Below are 19,887 nucleotides of genomic sequence, written 5' to 3'. Positions count from 1 at the left end.
CTTCTCTCTCCATGTCAACTGAGAACACAGAATTTTTTTTTTTTTTTTTTGAGACAGGGTCTTGCTAAATCACCCAAACTTGTGATCCTCCTGCTTTAGCTTTCCAGAGTGCTGGGATTACAGGCATACACCATGTCACCCGTTAAGGACAGAGTCTGGGGCCAGGGATGTAGCTCAGTGGTTCTGCCACCTGCTTTGCAAGCTCAAGGTCCCAAGTTCAATCTCCAGTACCAAAAAAAAAAAAAAAAAAGAACAGAGTCCTTTCTTAATTACCTAACCCAAAAAATCAGCAAAGTGCTATGGATATCTATAATGAATGAATAAGTAGCTTCTCTATTAGCTTGAGAGTTCAACATGTGATTTTCTTTTAACTAAAGAAAGCTGTTTGTATAAAATTTATCACCTTAAATTTTTCAGCTTTTTTATCAAGGATTAAACCAAAGGTATAGCTCTACCACTGAATCCTTACTTTGTTTTCTTACTTTGTTTTGGTTTTGGTTTTTCTGAGACAGGTCTCAGTATGTATATAGTTCAGGGTGGCCTCAAACTCACATCCATCCTCCTGCCTCAGCCTCCAGAGTGCTCGGACTACAGGCAAGTGCTTCTATACCTGGCTTTTATTTTGTATTTTGAAACGGGCTGGGCTTGAACTTGCAATCCTCCTGCCTCAGCCTCCTGGGTAGCTAGGATTATAGGCATGCACCATGATACTCATTTCATCTTAACCATTTTCAAGTATATAATTCAGTGGTGTTAAATATATCTATATTATTGTGAAACACATCTCCAGAACCTTTTCATCTTGTAGAACTGAAATTCTGTGCTCTTTAAACAACTCTCTATTACCCTCTTCCTCCAGCCCCTGGTAAACATCATTCAACTTTCTATATCTATGAATTGGACCACTTAATATAGCAGTCAACAGTTCCTATAATGGAATATTTCAGTATATGCCTTTTGTCACTGTTTTATGTTACTTAGCATAATACTTCAAACTTCATCCATGTTGTAGCATGTGACAGGATTTCCTTCCTTTGTAAGACTGTGAAGTATTCCATTATATACATATATATGTATATACATACACATACATACATACCATGTTTTGTTTACCCAGTCATCCATGAACATTCATGAACATTTCTGAGAGGAGTTGGATTCCAGGTTCTTCTTATCTTGAATAAAGAATTGAATGAGGGCTGGTGATGTAGCTCAGTGTCACCATGCCTGCCCTTAAGCGCAAGGTCCTTAGTTCAATCCCTGGTACAAAAAAGAAAGAAAGAAAGAAAGAAAGAAAGAAAGAAAGAAAGAAAGAAAGAAAGAAAGAAAGAAAGAAAGAAAGGAAGGAAGGAAGGAAGGAAAGAAAATAGAATGCTCTTGGGAGAAAGATATTTTGCCATTCCTGCCCAGCAAGCACAAAATCCTGAGTTTGATCCCCAGTACCACCACCCCCTCCCACAGAGAATTGAACAAAAAAAGCAGTGGAAAAGTTTATTTGAAAAAGTGAAGAGTGGGGGAGAAACTGGCTCTGCAGAGGGAGCTTAGGCCACATAGGAGAGGAAAAAGCAAGATAAAAAGACATCTTGGAGAAAGTAGGGTGGACCATCATGAGGAAAGCCATGATACCAAGTTGTTCTTGTCATCTGTATCCTTTTATACTGTCCAATCTCGAGGAAACTTGCAAGAACTTCTACATCCAGGACTTGAGAGGCAGTACTGGGATCTCATGCCATGGGCTAATATCAGGTCTGGGCCATCCTATTGAGGACCTGCTTCAGTTCTCTGGAGAAGTCACCGTGCAAGGCTTTGAGAACTATTCTGTGCATGTGTTCTGGGATCTTGTAATTAACAGGATCTTGTAATCACACCTACTTCCCCAGCCAGCTTTACTCCGCCCTAATCTCCTACGTCAATATTGCATCCCATCCTTTCATCTGTGATTTTTTTTTCCCCTGGGGATCAAACCCAGGGCCTTCACACCGAGCTATATCTCTAGCCCTTTTTATTCTTTAATTTGAGACACAGTCTTGCTGTGTCACTAAGTTGCCCAGGCTGGGCTTGAATTTACAATCCTCTTGCCTCAGCCTCCCAGAGTGCTAGGATTACAGGAGTGTGCCACTGCACCTTGCCATGTGTGATTTTTTAAATGTTTATTTTCTTTCTTTAAAATTAATTTTATTAGTATGCTTTTGATAAACATAATGATCAAATTCATCAGAGGGAATTTGTATCTGATGTAGCTCGATTCTTCTTTTTTCCCCATTCTCCTCTCCTCCTTCAATCCTTCTTCCTCTCCTTATTTACAAAAGCTCTGTTCCATTTTTTCTTCTATTCTTTTTTCCTTTTTCCTTCTTTCCCTTCCCCTCCCTCTTCCCATTTGAACATTTTCTTCCTGCTTCCCAATATCGATACTCCCTTTTGCTCCTTATTTACAATGCAATACAGTGGACCCTTGAGTTACGACCAGCCTGACACATGAACAACTAGAGTTACAACCAGAATTTTAATTTTGAACTTATGAACAAAGTCTCGAGTTATGACTCAAATGCCAGCTGCTTGTGCTTCCAGATGGTCTCAAATACAGATTTAACCCTTAAAGAGTTCTGAAAGGAACATTGCAACATCCTTTTTTGTGATGGGATTAATTGAGAAACCCTGGTCTAGTGTCTCTCTAATGACATTGAGATCTGTCTGTATACAGGAGAGAGACTTTGAAGACCTTATAGAGGAGTCTGAGCCTTCAACTGACCAACTTGAGCTACAACCAGCCCTCACGAACAAATTGAGTTTGTAAGTCAAGGGTCTACTGTATTTAGACAAATGTGTCCAATTTATTTCACTTAAAAGTATGGTCTCAAGGTATATCCATTTACCTAAAAATGTCTTGATTATCCTTTATGGCAGAGTAGTATTCCATTGTATAAAAACCCCCACATTTTCTTTATCCATTCATCCACTGATGGGCATCTAGGCTGTTTCCAAGATTTAGCTATTATAGATTGTGCTGCTATGAATATGGATATGCATATATTGTTATGCTACACTTGATCTTAGCCAAAAGGCTGAGAAGCGATATATATTGTTATGGGATGATTCTTTTAACTCTTTCAGGAAGATAGCACGAAGGAGAATAGCTGGGTCAAATGGAACCTCTAGTTTTAGTTTTTTGAGGAATCTCCACACTGATTTCCATATTGGTTGTACCAATTTACACTTCCACCAACAGTGAGGAAGGTTTCCTTTTTCCCTACAGCCTTGCCAGCATTTGTTATTGGTTGATTTCTTGATGATAACCAATTTTTCTGGAGTGGGATAGAATCTCAGTGAGTTTTTTGTGGTCTTTTTTGTTTTTCGTGGTACCGGGGATTGAACTCCGGACCTTGTGCTTGCCAGGCAGGCTTGGTGCCACTGAGCTACATCCCTGGCCCCAATCTCAGTGTTTTTAAAATTTGCATTTTTCAAGCTGGGCCTGGTGGCACATTTCTTGAGCTGGGTGTAATCCTAGCACTCAGGAGGTTGAAGCAGGAGGATTGCCATGAGTTCCAGCTATCCTGGGATACATAGTGAGTTTAAGGCCAGTCTGAACTACATTTTGTTTTGTCACTTTTGGAAAGTGACTGAATCATGGAGAGGGTACAGCAGACTTGCTGTTGGGAGGTGGGGCCTGGTCAGAGAGGCAGGTCACTGGGGGTGCTTCTCCCTCCTGGCTCCTCCCTTCGCTCTCTGCTTCCTGACCACCATGACAGGAGCAGCTTTCCTCTGCCTAGGCCCTTCACTTCTCCTCTTTTATATTTTTTTTATTTTTATTTTATTTTTGGTACCAGGGATTGAACTCGGGTCCTTGAGCTTGCGAGGCAGGCGGTGAAACCACTGAGCTAAATCCCCAGCCCAAATGTTCATCTTTTTTTGTTGTTGTTTTGGTACGGGGGATTGAACTCGGGTCCTTACGCTTGCAAGGCAGGTGGCAGAACCACTGAGCTAAATCCCCAGGCCACTTCTCCTCTTTTAAATTGCAGGTGTCCGATATATTATCTTAATGATAGAGAAAGTGATTCAAATTCTTTTCAAAATACTTTTAAAAGATAATTTTAGCTGGGTGTGGTACTGCATGCCTGTAATCCTAGCACTCAGCAGGCTGAGGCAGAAGGATTGCTGCAAGTTCAAGGCCAGCCTGGGCTACATAGTGAGGTCGGGGTAGCCTAAACTACATAGCGAGACCCTGTCTCAAAAAAAAAAAAATGTAGATGTACAAAATAATTGAGAAGATAGTGGGTGAGTTCCCAAACTCCCTGCACCCAGTTTCCTCTATTATTAACATCTTACATTAGTACAATACCTTTTAACAATTAAGAGCCTATATTGATTCATTATAATTAACAAAATCTATTATTAAGAAAGCCCATACTTTATATTTTCTTAGTTTGCACCTAATATATTTTTTTTAATTTCCTGTTTCAGGCTCCCATCTGGGACACCACATTGCATTTAGTTGTCATGTCTCCTTATGATCCTCCAAATATTGACACTTCTGACTTTCCTTGTTTGATGACATTGATAGTTTTGAGAAGTCCTGGTCAGGGGTTTTATAGAATGTTTCTCTATTGCAATTTATCTAGTGTTTTTATGATGGCTAGACTAAGGTCATGGCTTCTTGGGGGAACAAAGAAGCAAAGTGTCATTTTCATGTCATTGAGGGTACTTGCTAGCGACATATTTATAACTGTTGATGGTGGCTTTGATCACTTGGCTAAGGTAGTGATTGTCAGGTTTCTCCACTGTAAAGCCACATTCCCCCCTCCCTTTTTAATAAAGCACTGGCTTGTCTTTTTTTTGGTACCGGAGACTGAATTCGGGAACTTGCGCTTGCGAGGCAGGTGACAGAACCACTGAACTAAATCCCCGGCCCTGGCTTGACTTTTCATTCTCTAAACAGTGTTCTTCCCATGGGCATTTTTTCCCTCGATACTGGGAATTGAACCCAGTGCCTTCACACTGAGCTATCTTTCTAGCCACCTCCTTTTTATTTTCTATTATGAGATAGTGTCTTGCTAAATTGCCCAGGCTGGGCTCAAAATCATTATATTCCTGCCTCAGCCACTGAGAGAGCTGGGTTACAGGTGTGTGCCACTGGGCCTAGTTAAACGTTTTTAAATTTTAATCCAATTTATTAGTTTTTTTGGATGGATCTTGCTTTTGATGTTTTATCTAAGAAATATTTGACTAAAGAAGGTCACAAAGATTATCTCTTAGGTTTTCTTCTAGTTTTATAGTTCTACATGTGGGTTTATATCCATTTTGAGTTAATTTTTGTGTATGGTGCAAGGTGTAGACCAAAGTTCATTCTTTTGGATATGAACATGGAGTATTTTTTGCACTTTAAAGTAGGTTTTCCTCTGTCAATTTATTCTTTACAAAAACTTTTTTCTCCTTTTCATACACTTCAGGAGGAAGTCCATATGTACAGACCTGAGGGGAGAATATCTACATAAATGATTTGAAATTCTTCTGTATGACAAATCTGCCTCTTCTTTGCCATTTATTAATTTATTAATATCTGTGTGGATTCATGGATGTTTATTTTACACTTGGGTTATAATCCAATACTGTATTATTTATTTTGCCACTCAAATCATTCCAGCTTTGGGCATTTTGTTTGGCTCTCGCAACACTTTGCCATGCTGTTATGGACTGAATGTTTGTTTCTCCCACCAGACTCACATGGTAAAGCCCTAACCTCAATGTGATGGTATTTGGAAATGGGGTCTGTGGGCGATAATTAGGGTTCGGTGAGGTCATGAAGGTGGGGCTTTGCTGATAGCTTCAAGTCCTTAGAAAGAAGAGATACCAGAGAACTTGCCCTCTGCTATCTTGTTGCCACTCCTTAATAAGTATAATAAGAGGTCATGTGAGCACACAGGGAGACTGCAGCCACCTACAAACCAAGAGAAAAGGTCTTGAAATGAAACCATCTCGTCAGCATCTCGATCTTGGACTTCCCAGCCTCCAGACAATGAGAAATAAATTTTTGTTGTTTAGCTGACAAAGACCTACATACTACCACTGTTTTCTTTTTTGAGCAGTTCCTTTTTGGCACTGTAAGTCACTCTAGGCTCATCTTCTGTATTTCCTGTCCCAGACCTAGAATCAGGCATTTTTCCAAGGAGCCTGGTTCCTTTTAGTAGAGAATGGTATTAAAAATCAAGAGCTGGCTTCTAGTTAGCAAATTATTTTTGGATGGTGTCTTAGCTATTTTCTCATTGCTGAGCAACAATACCCTACATCCACAACTTAAAGGAGGAAAGGCTTATTTTGGCTCACAGTTTGTAGAGGATTCAGTCCATAGTCTGCTGGCTCCAAGTCAGGGCAGCATGGCAGAGTAGAAGCAGCTCATGGCGTGGCAGTGGGAGGTGGAGAGAGGGATCAAGGGAGAAGGGAAGGATGTAGACAATTCCAGGCCACGCCCCCAGGAACCTACCTCCTCCAACCATGCTTCATCTCCCAAATCATATTTAGCTATAAACTCACCAGTGGGGTAATCTGCTGATGAGGACCCCATGTTAATGATCCAATCACTCCCCAGAGCCCCAACTATGAGTGCATGAGGCTCTGGGGGTATCTAGATATAAACCCTAAATGTGGGCAAATAAATAAACATTCATTTTTATGCTTCCTATGAGCCAGGAACTAGCTCCTTTCTATGTCTGCCTACTTAATCCTCATAACAATTCTATGGAGTATTCTCTGTCACCCTGCTCTACAGATAAGGTGTGAAGGTTTAGCCAGATTAAACGCTAGTCAACACCATCCTGTTTTATCTCCAAACCCCATCACACTGCCTGATGGAGACTGGTGTTACATTCATCCCAAATAAACAAAAATTATTTATCCTAAGTTTTAGGCTAATATATTTCATAGGCACTGGGTTAATTTGCACTACAATCATTATGGAACATGTAATTATGTTTACTCAGTGGAGTGACGTTATAAGACCCTTCTGGACCCACAAGGAATGCAGATTATCTGTTTTGATGGGTACAGATGTCACACAGCTCTCCTCATGTGCGAAGATGACAGGCGCCTCTCTTCTTGTGCTCATGTTGCATCCATCCATCCTATGTGCACAGATGATACATCTTACATCACAGGATAATGAAATCTGACATGCAGAAACTGCTTTATAACAGACATTCATAATATCTACCAATTTTTCAAGTTTGAACCTCTTTTGTGCAAAGGATTCACTATGAACTTAGGAATGTTCTAAGGCAAGCATTTAGTGTCTTAGCTGTCGAGATGCCAAATAATGCTCCCAAAGGTAAAACTCTGGGGGTCTAAATTTTGCCCTCAAGGATGGGAGTCATATGGCATTAGAAAGAACAAATCAGGCTGCCAAAGTGACTAAGGCAGAGTGATCTGCAATTTGAAGTGGATATTCATGGCTTTGTTGGCTTAGCACCCCACTTCTGAGAAGTGCCTCTGCCTCCTCTTGAGAGCTGGCATATTATTATAAGGTGACCTGCTCCTGGCCTGTTGATCAAAGATGAGCACTTGCCCCAGCTGGGCCAATCCTACAGTCTTTGCCTTGTACTTTTGGAATAGGAACTTTAAAAAGAGAGTTGGTACTTCTTTTTTTTTTTTGGTACCGGGGATCAAACTCAAGACCTTGCACTTGCGAGGCAGGCAGCGGAACCACTGAGCTAAATCTCCGGCCCTAGAGAGTTGGTATTTCTTTAGTGACTGAAGATGTGAACACTGAGGTGGCCAGTGGTCATGTGAAGAAACTGTTAAGCAGAAAGAGTAAAGAAATCAATATGTGCACACACACACACACACACAGATCTCTGAGTTCTTAGTTCTGGATCTAACATGACATAGGTACTTTATGAAGAGAGCGCTAACATTTTTCACCAAATCCTTTTTTATGCTAAGGCTGGTCAGGGATGGTTTTTACTTACTACCAATCAAAAGAGCCCTAACCAATGCAGAATGATGTATAATTAGTGGCATATCATTGTTTTTTTGTTTTTTGTTTTTTGTTTTGGTACTGGGGATCAAACTCAGGACCTTACGCTTTTGAGGCAGGTGTCAAAACCACTGAGCTAAATCCCTGGCCCTATATCATTGTTAATACATCACAAATAAATATTTTCTGAGACTCAAACCTGTGGCAGACAATTTTTTAGTTCTCAAATACTACAGATACAGCCAGGTGCAGTGGCATATGCCTAGTAATTCCAGCTACTCTGGAATCTGAGGCAGGAGGATCACAAATTTGAGGCCCTGTCTCAAAATAAAATATAAAAGGGGCTTGGGATATAGCTCAGTGGTAGAGTGGCCCAGGGTTCAATCCCTAGTATTAGAAAAAAATTAAAAGACACAGTTCAGATCTCTTACCAAGGGTGATTGATGTTATATTACTTTTTCAGACATTTTCTAAATGAACACATAATAATTTATCTTAACTTTGCATAGTTAATTTCTTTTCTCTTTTTTTTTTGGTACTGGGGATTGAACTCGGGACCTTGTGCTTTGGAGGCAGCTAAATTCCCTGAGCTAAATTCCCAGCCCTGCAAAGTTAATTTCTAGTGATCTGGCTTTCAAGAAATAAGATTTCAGGGCTGAGGATTTAGCTCAGTGGTTCTGCCACCTGCTTCACAAGTGTAAGGTCCTGAGTTTGATCCCCGGTACCAAAAAAAAAAAAAAGAAAGAAATAAGGTTTCAAATTACCAGTTTTTTTTTTCTCCAGTTTTACTTTTTGGATCTGGTAACTAGGGGCATTATTCTTCAAAAACACCTTAAGGGATACAACATAGAGTCAACATTAACACTCTTGTTCTTTGAGGCAGTGTCTCACTAAGTTGCCCAAACTGGGATCAAATATGCAATTCTGTCTCGGCCTTCCAGAGTGCTGGGACTACAGGTGTCTGCCACCACGCCCTGCCAGAGCTTCCTCTTAGGGTAAACCTCAGAACGCTGTTTTGGGCCACATCGGCTTGATTATCTTACCAGTCTTTACTGGGGCCCTCCGCTTTGGCCCACCTTGGCCTTAGATTTCTCCCGTCACGTGACCAGTAGACAAGCCATTCCCTGACTGGCATAGTCACTTCATCTGTGCCACTTAGCCAAATCCTTCTCATCTTTCAGGTCATCCCTGACTCATCAGGCTTATTGTACTCCCGTAGTATCTATGGAAGTGGTAATTGAAAAATGGTGTTGATTACTGAATACCTGTCTCCCTGGCTCTAAGCGTAAGCTCTGTGTAGGCAAGGATTGTGTCCTTTCACTGCTAAACTTCCAACACTTGGCCCACAGCTTAGCACAGTTGCCACCAAATATATATTTGTAAACTGAGTAGATAAAAGAATTACCAGCTACCAGCTGAAGAGGAAATGAATACCATAGTCTCTTGGGTGTGGAAGGCCTGCCCAGACAGACACAGAATGCTGGAGCAGCTCGACAGAATGGTTAGCAAAACCAGAGACAACTGAATGCACCTACACAAGTGTTTTTTTCCCTATACAACTTTTAAGTGATTAGGAAATCTTAAGGTTAAAGTTGGATGTTATAAGCAACAAAACAGTCCAATAGTGGTAAAATATTAAAGAAAATTTGCCTCAGAACACAGCCTTGTGAAGGAGACATACTGCTTTTGTTGATAATGTGTTATTCTCCCAAGCGTGCATTTATGGTTATCATCATTCACTCTTATTTATTTTTGCCAGTATTGAGAATCTAACCTAGAGATGCTCTACCACTGAATTACAACATTAGCTCTTTTTATTTTTTTGAGACAGGGCCTTGCTAAATTGCCCTGGTTGGCGTCGGACTTGTGAGCCTGTGGTTTTTTTGGTACCGGGGATCGAACTCGGGACCTTGCGCTTGCAAGGCAGGCGCCGAAACTTGTGATCCTTTTGTCTCAGCTATCACAGCAGTTGTACCACCGCGCCTAGCCACTTTTTTTTTTTTTTGCAGATGCTTTAACATCTCTTAGTGATTCCTCGAAACAGGCAGATCTGCTCCCATGGCTCGGCGATGAAGAAACATTTCCTCTTTCACAGCGTCTGTATTTTTGAACGATAAGAATTGCTAAAGAGGAAGCAATCAAACCTATCAGGCAGGCTCTGTCCGCCACCCAAGGCGATGCTTCCTGGTTTTAAAAGACGCTTTCAGATCCTCCTGTGAATTGCCTTAGATAAACCAAACTGGATTATGCCTCACTTGTTCACCTAGAAGATACCACCAAGGAATGAATTTTCGCAAATTCAATTTATTTCACCACAACGAACCAGTCTCCAGTTTGCACGAACGAGACAGCAACACGAGTTTTACACTGGAAAAAGTTTGCTGCATTCGTGTTTTTCTCCCGACACACACACACACGCACGCACGCAGCAGTCACCCTCGGGGCCGTGAAGGTCCGGGACTTCCCTCCAGTCGCTATCATCCGGGGACCCCCACCCCGCCCCGAGGAGGCGGGTCTGCTGGGAGTTCCGGAAAATTCCGCGAGGAACGTAGCGGGGGCTCCCAAAGGACACTGTGAAACCAAAACAGAAATCTGTGACTCAAAAGTCCACCGCAGGAAATGCTGTTTTCCAGACAGGTGTCTCTCTCCCGAGGATATGGTTTTCAAGTCTCCGACTCCAACAGAACTTTCCTCGTCACCAATCGCCCTCAACTCCGAGCCGGTGTCACCCGACGCCACACCCGCCACTCCCGCCGGCCCCAAGGCGCGGAGGTCAACGCCTCTGCCCCGGGCCCGCCTCCCACAGCCAGACTGCCTGTGATTGGCTAATGGCGCTGCCCGTCTAGAGGGGCGGTGCATCTCCCTCAGACCGGTGCTCTCATTGGTCTTGGAGGCGGCGGCGGCGCGCGCCGTCCCGGCGAGGAGGGGAAGCCGGTGGCCGTGGTGGCGGAACGGGCGGTGGCTACCGGTTTCGTAATCGTCCCACCTCCTAGCTGACTCGCGGGGTGGGAGACCTGGGTCGGGTTGGGCCGCCGCGCGGGGCCGCTCGGAGTGGAGGCCGCCTGGGGGCGGGCCGGCTGGAGGCGCAGGTAAGGAGGCCGCGGTGGGCGGGCGAGAGAGTGGAGGAAGAAGAGAGGGAGGCCGCGGCTGAGCCGGCTGATTGCGTGGGGTCGGGCCCGGCCCTGGCCTGGAAGGCCCCTCGCGGCCCTAGTCACAGGCCGGGGCCCCGCGCGGCGTCTGATGCAACCTGCGGGCAACACCGGCGAGACTGAGCTCATCCCTGGCCGCCGCCCAGCGTCCAGGCGCCGCCCGCCGCCCCCCGCGCTCCCCCGGGCGCCTCTCGCTGCCGGGCTGCGGACGGGGTGTGCTCCCCTCCAAAACCCGGCCCTCCGCCTGTGAAACGCGCTGCGTGACAAGCCAGGCTCGCATTGGCCCCCGGGGATGAAAGGTGTTCCCAGAATAGAAGGCGGACCATATCTTAGTTTACTGCCACATAGGATGTTTCCTGTTGCCCTGAAAGGGCGTTGTGAGGGGTGGACCAGAATTCTGCTCAGAGTGATAGGGAAAGCGAGTTGTATAAATGCATAGCTTTTTTTGTTGGTACTGGGGGTTGAACTCAGGGCCTATGCAGCATATTTTTATTTTTTATTTTGAGGCAGGGTCTCTCGTTGCTAAATTGCCCAGGCTGGGGTCCAATTTCCGATCTCCCCGAGTCAGCCTCCTACAGTGCTGGTATTACAGGCCTGCACCACCTTAAGTACATAGCTTTTTTACAGAAAAAAATATTTTGCTTGTATATTCTTGCAGTTCACTGTGGAACATCGTCTAAAACATGGTGCGACCACGAATTGAATAGAAAGAAACGAGTAAGCAGTGAAACTCCCTTTAGCATGGTTGAAAGGAACACGGGAAAATAGCCAACTGAGGTGTGCAGGAGGAGAGGATAGGAATGCACGTATGAGCAGAAGGATAGTCTCTTTTCAAGTAACTTTTATGTTTCTGGTCTTCAGGAGGTTGAAATGTTTGGGCTTTCACTTGTATGAAGTTTATACTGTGAGCTAGCATCCTAAAGTGGGTCCACAGTAGAAAAGCTTTAATGTTGGTGGGTTGCACAAAAATTAGGAATTCTGTCTCTTAGCTTACACTCACCTCATTTGATTATGATTTAATGCAAACCTGTTTCCCTTCAAAATGTGACTCCTAAAGAAAATACTGTGAGGGCTTGTTTTACTAAGAAATTCTACACCTGAACGGATTTTTTTTTTTTTTTTTTGTGGTCCTGGGGATGGAACCCTGGGTGTTGTGCGTGCTGGGTGGCGGGGGCACTTTACCTCTGAGCTGCACCCCCAGGCCTGTACATTCACATTTAACATCTAGTTAGGTATTACCACTTGGATAAGCTATTTGGGATAAGCTGTTCTCCAGGTTAGTTCTCTGTTTCTGCAGAGACTATAAACAAGGTTAAATAATTACAGGATGCCACTAAGCTGAAGAATATTTCAGTCTCTTGTTTCCTGCTTCTGGAGAGCACAGTTGGCTGGTTCAGTTTTTTTTTTTTAATACATGCCTTAAAAAAAAATACAGGTGAAAACAAAACTCCATTTTTTCAAAATATCCTTTAAATTCCCAAGAGTCCATTATATTGTCAGCATGGCTTTGTGATCTTGGAGAAGTGATTTCATCTCTGGGGAATTACACAGCACATGGTGAGCCACTGAGCAACACACATAGGGCCTTGTCAGGCTGAATTTAGTCTTAGGGTCTGAAGTGCCTCACCTGCTCCCAGTAATGATAACTAGGCGTAGCCACAATTCCAAGTTTATCACTGAGAGGTCTGGTGAAGAAAATTGAGCATGAGCTTCTGATAGAGCTTCTGTATCTATTTGTTTTATATGTTGTAAATCACACCATAGTTATTTTTAAAAGATGCCATTAAAACAAACATATTCTTCTCATACCCCACTGGACTGTTTACGTTCTCCTTGCAAGGATGGCCCTTCCTTCATGGACTCCACTAGGTGCTGGACATGTGAAGATGAACAGCCTGCCTCTGACGTAGCCTACAGGGAGTTGGATTTGACAGACTGAGAGAACAAATTGGACAGAAGTGCAAAGCAAAGAGAAAGCAGAGATCTTTTAGGAGACTCATAGTGATTTGATATTGTTGAAGAGTAAAGAAGCAGGGGCTGGTGAGAGGGATAGGACCCTGGGTTCGATCCTGTAGTCTGCAGCCACAGACAGATTGTCAGCAGAGGGTGTGACACACTCAGATTTGTGTCAGATTGCTGTAGGGACAGTGGTTGGTGGGAATGCTGCCAAACCAGAGACTGGTGGCCCTGAGAGATGATGTCACCTGAAGTAAGTTCTGTGGCGTTGGGATGGAGCAGAGTGGTAGGTGTGTTATTCTTTTGTTTGTGATAAAACTGTCAGATTCCCAAGGATTGAACAGATTTGGGGCAAGGGAGAAGCACCTGTGAATATTTTGAAGAGTTGACTCTCACTAAGGAAAATGAGTGAAAAGTCTATTTTGGCAGAGAAATATCTCATTCTAGTATATGAAAAAAGAGACAAATGGGCTAGGAAAATTCTTGACAGGTTTATTTCCCCAAATGATACTTAAGAAAATTTTGATTTTCTTTCACTCATTCTAACATTCCAGGTTTTTAGTACGTTACTGACTGTTGCTTGAATTAAGAAATTTGAATGTGAAAAAAAGCTATTATTCGTATAGGCCAGATTCTTAAGATCAATTGCGTATTTACAGCAGAAGCTCAAACTAAAGCAATACCAGAATTACTTGGAAGACCCCATAAAACAAAACTGTGCAGACCTGTGCCCAGAACTCATTTGTAGGTCCGGGGAACCTGAGAATTAACATTTCTAAAAAGTTTCTGAATGATGATGCTGGTCCAGGGATCCCACTGTAAGAACTGTTCTTTCCCTTTCCTATGGCTTCCCACTTGAACGCTTCACTTGCAAGGAAGCAGGCACCACCCTGCTTCAGTAGACTGAACTTTGGAATAGTATTTGTTGACATAGGAGCCACACTTTCACTTAGGTTTAAATTTGAAGTAAACTAACTTTTAGGTTTGTTGTAGGTGCTTAGTAAATGTTTATAGGAGGAACAACAGTGTAAGTGACAGTGCCTTGTTCAGTATAAAAGCAAAGTTGACAAACTGCAGTTGTCTTCTAAATCACTTAGCTATTTGATCTGCTTTGCTTGGTTAATTTTCTCTTCACTTTAAGAGCTACTTTCCTGGCTTGCCTATTGTTGAAGAACTTAAAAAAAAAAATTCATGAACTTTTACAGATTGGTAGGTTCAGTGAATACTCTTATTTTTCAAGCCAAAAGACTCACTTCAAACCTTGCCTTCTTTGTTTAGTGTAGGGCCTTGGAGAGATGAGTCAGGCTGAGGTAAATGAGCCCTTCCCTATTCCTGTACCTTTGGGTACTGAAACAGGCAGGAATGTCACTGAGTTTGGAGCCTGTCATGAGTAAGAGTGACTAGAGTTGACAGTACTCTGTCAGTCATGTGCAGCTGGGAAACTGAAGCCCGAGAAGGGAAGGGGTATGGGCAGCGTGAAGCTGTGGGAGCCAGGACCAAGTAAGGTTTGACACGGTTTTTAGCCTGTACTTCTTGGCTCTCTGAACTTAGGCCACACTGACTGTAGAGATTGGCTTTAAAGATTTGTGAATATAAATTAATATATAAAAAACTTAAAAAGTAGATAATTAAGATATGACTGTGATTAAGACAGTCCCAGGACAGGTGTTCAAATTCTCAACAATTGGATGAAACATTTATATTCCCTTTATACCTTTATATCCCTAGATAACACTAGTGTTAGATGACAGCAAGGGTGGCTCAAAGTAATATTGAATAGTCACTTTTTAACTGGAAGACAAATTAGGCCACATAATAAATTTTCAAAGAAAATTGTGAATTGCCTGTTACTGAAGATGGGCTTCGAGTTTGGAAGGGAGCTATCTTGCCTAGTGCTGGAGTGAGGACAGATAATCCACTAGCTCAGGGCTGTTTGGGTGGCTTTTGAAACAACTGAAAGTAATGATGTATGGACTTTTAAAAGCAAAGATTGGAAAAAACAAAAACAGACTAACAGTGTTTACAGGAATGCCTGGCTAAAGTTTTGGGTGAAGCTACTGGTGTTTACTAAGTGAACTTTCCTTAATAACTGGGATGTTCTTATTTGGGACAGTTTCATAATTCTGAGCCTAGGTTTTTTCCACTGTTGTATTTTAGCAGTTTTGTGAGAACAAGGTAGTTTTATGGCCCATAACACTGCTTTCTAAAGTCCTGAATGCTGTGACTTCTTGGTGGACACAGTTCACTTAGATTCTTGTGTGTTGGCCTCATGATAGGAGAGGTGTGCTTTGATACTTCTTCAGGCAGCTGTGGGGACTTAACTGAATTCTGAGGCATCCAAATCTGAGTAGTTTTTGAAGCTGTGACTTCATTTCTTATGTGCAGCACCACAGTAGCGCTTCAGAACTAGCATGTCCTTCGAGCTCATTTAGTGACAGACAAGTGAGTGCCAGCTCTGCAGTTGCTCAGTTCCTTCATCCAGCCTGAGTCTCACTACTTGCATTTCCTTGGTTGTATCATTAGGGCTTTTCTTTTTTCTTTATGGTTTCAGGTTGAGAATATTTAGATGTTTTATTAGTTATGTCAGGAAGAAAAAACATCAGAAGCCTGGTAAATGGTAGCACACACTGGGTGTCTCAGAGTTCTTAAATCCAAGAAACCAACTTAGTGAATGCAGTAAGCTCTCACTTGAGATTTGCTAAAGCAAAAACCCCTTTTAAAATTATTCCATAAAGATAGCTATGGGAACAAAGTCCAGTCTTGATGAGTCACTCTGCGTGTTCGCATAAGGAACATGCTGAGATCGTAGCACAGTTTTCCTCATGAATACTGCAGACTGGGCACTCCACTCCAACTTTCTCATTAGACTTGAACCATATATTTAAACTTTGTCCCCCTTTCCTTGTAGGTTCTTTTGTACCATAATTGAACTCAGCTTTTCATAGTTAACCCAAACAGCTCAGATTTCTCTCTGGCAGATTATCAAGTGCTGTTAGTTTCTGCGTGTCACCTAATTAGTGGTATTCTTTTGTTTTTCCTCCCTTTGTGTATAAGAATCACAGATGGGCAGTACCCTCGGGGATTCAGATGGGCTGGGTTTGGCCTTATGGTCTTCTGTACTAACTCCCCTTTCTAAATTAAATGCTTTAGACTTCTGAAACATTGGAACAGTCAGTTGGCAGGTGCTGTAGACTTTTGTTAGCATGATCAATTAATGGTGGCCTGCTGTGTTAGGTACATACAAATGTAAGCTCATTTGTTTGTCATTTTAAGTATTTTAATGGAGTTTGTTATTTTTTTTTTTAATAGGTACATGTGAAGATTTTTTGGCAGTTTATTGTGGAAGCGACTGATCACCTTGCTCTCATTTCTACCTGACCTGTGTTGGCAAGGGAGAGTGCCCAAATGAGCAAGATAGCGCAGCAAAACAGTAGTACTCCAGGAGTGAACGGAATAAGTGTTATTCACACTCAGCCACATGCCAGCGGCTTGCAGCAGGTTCCTCAGCTGGTGCCTGCTGGCCCTGGGGGAGGAGGCAAAGCCGTGCCTCCAAGCAAGCAGAGCAAAAAGAGTTCGCCCATGGATCGAAATAGTGACGAGTATCGTCAGCGCAGAGAGAGGAACAACATGGCTGTGAAAAAGAGCAGATTGAAAAGCAAGCAGAAAGCACAAGACACGCTGCAAAGAGTGAATCAGCTCAAAGAAGAGAATGAACGCTTGGAAGCAAAAATTAAATTGCTGACAAAAGAATTAAGTGTACTAAAAGATTTGTTTCTTGAGCATGCACACAACCTTGCAGACAACGTGCAGCCCATTAGCACTGAAACTACAACAACAAATTCTGATACTGCAGGACAGTAGACCTCAACCTTCCCAGACTTCACAGCTGTGGCTTGAACATTAAAGGTGTGACCACCTACAGCACTCAGATGTTCATGGCTCAATGCCATCTTTTTCCATTATTCAAAGATCCATTGGAGGTTATTTTCTAGGATCAGCACTGAAGAGTTGAGTAGCAGTGTCGATTAAATATATGGCTTTAAATGAGGTGGATTTTTGTGGCAATTGAAAAACAAAAATTTTTAAAGTATATGGTAAACATATCCTGGACAAACATATCCTGGACCTTAATGTTCTTAATAAGTCCTGACTTCCCCAGAAATACTTTTTTAATTTGACAAAAGGAGTGGGAAACTGGCAGGTCATGCAGAAGGTTCTCAGTTTTAATAGATACAATTAATTGGATTTGGAAAAGTTGAATTCCATCTATGTTAATCTTACGTGATTTCATTCTAAATTCTAGGGCTGTAGAAACCAATCATTTTGTAATTTGGAGTGATTTTTGATGTCAGATTAAGCAAAGAAGCTCCGTCACATCTTAAAGCAATATGCAGTTAAATAGCTTAAAAGTAGAAATAACAAAAAGTAAAGCATATTAGGATTATGATTTAGGGATACCTTTGGGTTATTGGATTGGTATTATTTTATGTCCTTAAAAAAAACCACCTCATTTATGTACCAGAGTTTTCGTTTCTGCAGAAGCTAGTAAACTGAGTTGGCTTTTTTTTTTTTGGTACCATTTTGACAGTCAAGTTAGTAAATAAAATGACTTAACAGTTTGATAACATAAGCTACTGATTAGGATTTGGAATATTCAGCTGGTGGTTTCTTCTGTGTTCAAAATAACTGCTATAGGGCCATGACTTTTAAAGGCAAAAATTTATTGTGAAAAAATTAATTGTGAAGTAACATTTTGGTATTAATCTTAACCAAATACTAGAAAATATATATCAATTCCATACCATCTCCTAAAACAAGAGTTTAAGAAAACTTGAAAGTGAAGGTTTTAACCTTTAATTTATTTTGCTTAAATACATCTGTTTATGTTTTGGGATTTTTTTGGTGACAGTTCTTTTAGTTAGTGGGCTGTTCCCGACTTTGTGTACCACTGCTTCTTTTGATTCATTGTTTGCTTTTATGTCCCATAAATTATTTTGGAAAGAAAATGCTGGTAAAACTCAGGATATTGACATTTTTGTGGAGACAAAAAAAATGGCAATCACTAATGTAGGGCACCTCTAGAGTCTGTTATATCAGTGTTGGCAGTTTAGATTGTTAACTTTGTCTTAGAGCATGATGCTAGTTCAAGTCTATTGGCTTCTGTGTATTGTCTTGTGCCTGGGATGGTGATTAGACAGTCAGACGTGATTAAGGTTTCTTATTTGAATGTGGCCATTTCTGGCCACACTGCTGTTTCCTACTAGGACTTGGGATAATGTAACCAGACTGTAACTCAAGCTGCACCCTGGGTTTGGTGGAAGTGTGCTGACTGTGCTCTTCTCCTGGGCAGAAGATGACATAGTACCCTGCAACTCAGCAGAGATTTTTAGGGCTACAAGGTCCTTGTAAATGTGGGATTGGAGCCAGGTGCTATTCCATGAACCTACTTCCCTGGAGGGCTATTAATTCCCAATACAACCAAGAAATGGTAGATTTTTTTCCTTTTTAAGTTAGGGTCCAACAGCAGTTTACTTTGGCTGGAATATCGATCTACTCATAGGGGTTGATAGATATTCAAATAACTAGGACTTACCAACACAGTCCTACTAAATCTAACAGCTGATTGATGTTGTATAATTAATTGGAGATGTAGTTAGCCCACTTGAATCTTTAAACACCTATAATAGGTGTTATATTTTAATCCCTTATTTAAAAAAATCAGAAATGGATGTCTACATGAAATTTGTGGTTACCAGTGATATGAAAAAAGCTGTAGGGAAATCAAGAGTGTGTACTCAGTGTTTGAGAAAAATTGATTCAAGCTTTCCTATTACCTATGCAAATCAGAATTGAACACGAGCAGTCATGCATAGAACAAAAACGTTAACCATTATCTTCACTATTTTATTCAAGTGGTTAAGAATGGAAGTTTTTAGTTTGGTAGATTTAGCTACCAAAAGTGAGAGTACAGAAATTGAGAGAATTCAAGTATCGAGAATGAGTAAGTTTAGAGTTTTGGGAATTGTAAAGGGACTGTTGTAACTTTGGTTGTGAGTTTGTAACTTAGGAACCATTCGGATTTGATCTGTTTTGCATCACTTTGGGTGGTTAAGGATTAGGCTGTAGTAAAAGTTGCTAGCTGCATCTCGGAAGGTGCCTTTAGACTGGTTGAGGCTGCAGATGGTGACAGCAGAGCAGCTTTTCCTGTGTCTGGCCCCTTTCAGTTGTTGGGATGCCAGTTCATATGCTTTGGACATTACTAAGAATTAGTAAGACTATAAAATATGACTCAATTTTTAAAATTCAGGTCATGAGTGTAAAATTCTCAAATTTATGTAAAAAGTAGAAGTATGTACAATTTGATATTAAAAGAAAGGAAACCGTAGCAGCTTTTGATGTTTCTTAATCCCCATTAGAGGGCTGAAACTTTGTACCTGAAGAACCCATTTAGCACTCAGTGCTTTCTGATGCCTTAGAAATAGGAAAAGTAATTTTTGTTTGACACAAGGTAGGAAAGAGAAAGTCCATTCTATGGCTAATTAGATCTGCCTCTCAGGAAAAAGTACTAACTTGTTCTTTTTGTTCCTGGCTTTCAGTTTGTGAGATTACTCTATTTTTTTAATATAATTTTATTTCTTTCAATAAATCTTAAAATAAAAACTTTTTGGAACAATGACTGTATTTCATCGTGGGTTTCTTTACATTAGATAACAAAAAGCACATGTAAACAGCTCTGAAGAGCATGCAGGCTTGGCTGTCTCCTGTTGCCTGGGGCGGGGGTGAGGGGTGGAGGTGCTTTTGTTCAAGTCTAGATTTCCC

At 41.6% G+C, this 19,887-nt stretch overlaps 1 protein-coding gene across 1 annotated transcript; it reads left to right on the top strand.

The window, feature by feature from the left end:
* The first annotated feature begins 10,900 nt into the window (after positions 1–10,900).
* Cebpg (CCAAT enhancer binding protein gamma) lies at positions 10,901–19,744 on the top strand. Its single transcript, XM_013077557.3, has 2 exons — positions 10,901–11,052; positions 16,378–19,744. Exon 2 carries the CDS (start codon positions 16,474–16,476, stop codon positions 16,927–16,929), a length of 456 nt encoding a protein of 151 aa, XP_012933011.1. The 5' UTR covers positions 10,901–11,052; positions 16,378–16,473; the 3' UTR covers positions 16,930–19,744.
* The last annotated feature ends 143 nt before the right edge of the window (positions 19,745–19,887 follow it).

Source organism: Heterocephalus glaber, unplaced genomic scaffold, assembly GCF_053883595.1.
Source record: "Heterocephalus glaber isolate CG9 unplaced genomic scaffold, H.glaber_assembly_v1.0 deba00001561, whole genome shotgun sequence".
Classification (NCBI taxonomy): Eukaryota; Metazoa; Chordata; class Mammalia; order Rodentia; family Bathyergidae; genus Heterocephalus; species Heterocephalus glaber.
This window is presented reverse-complemented; position numbering and strand designations above follow the sequence as displayed.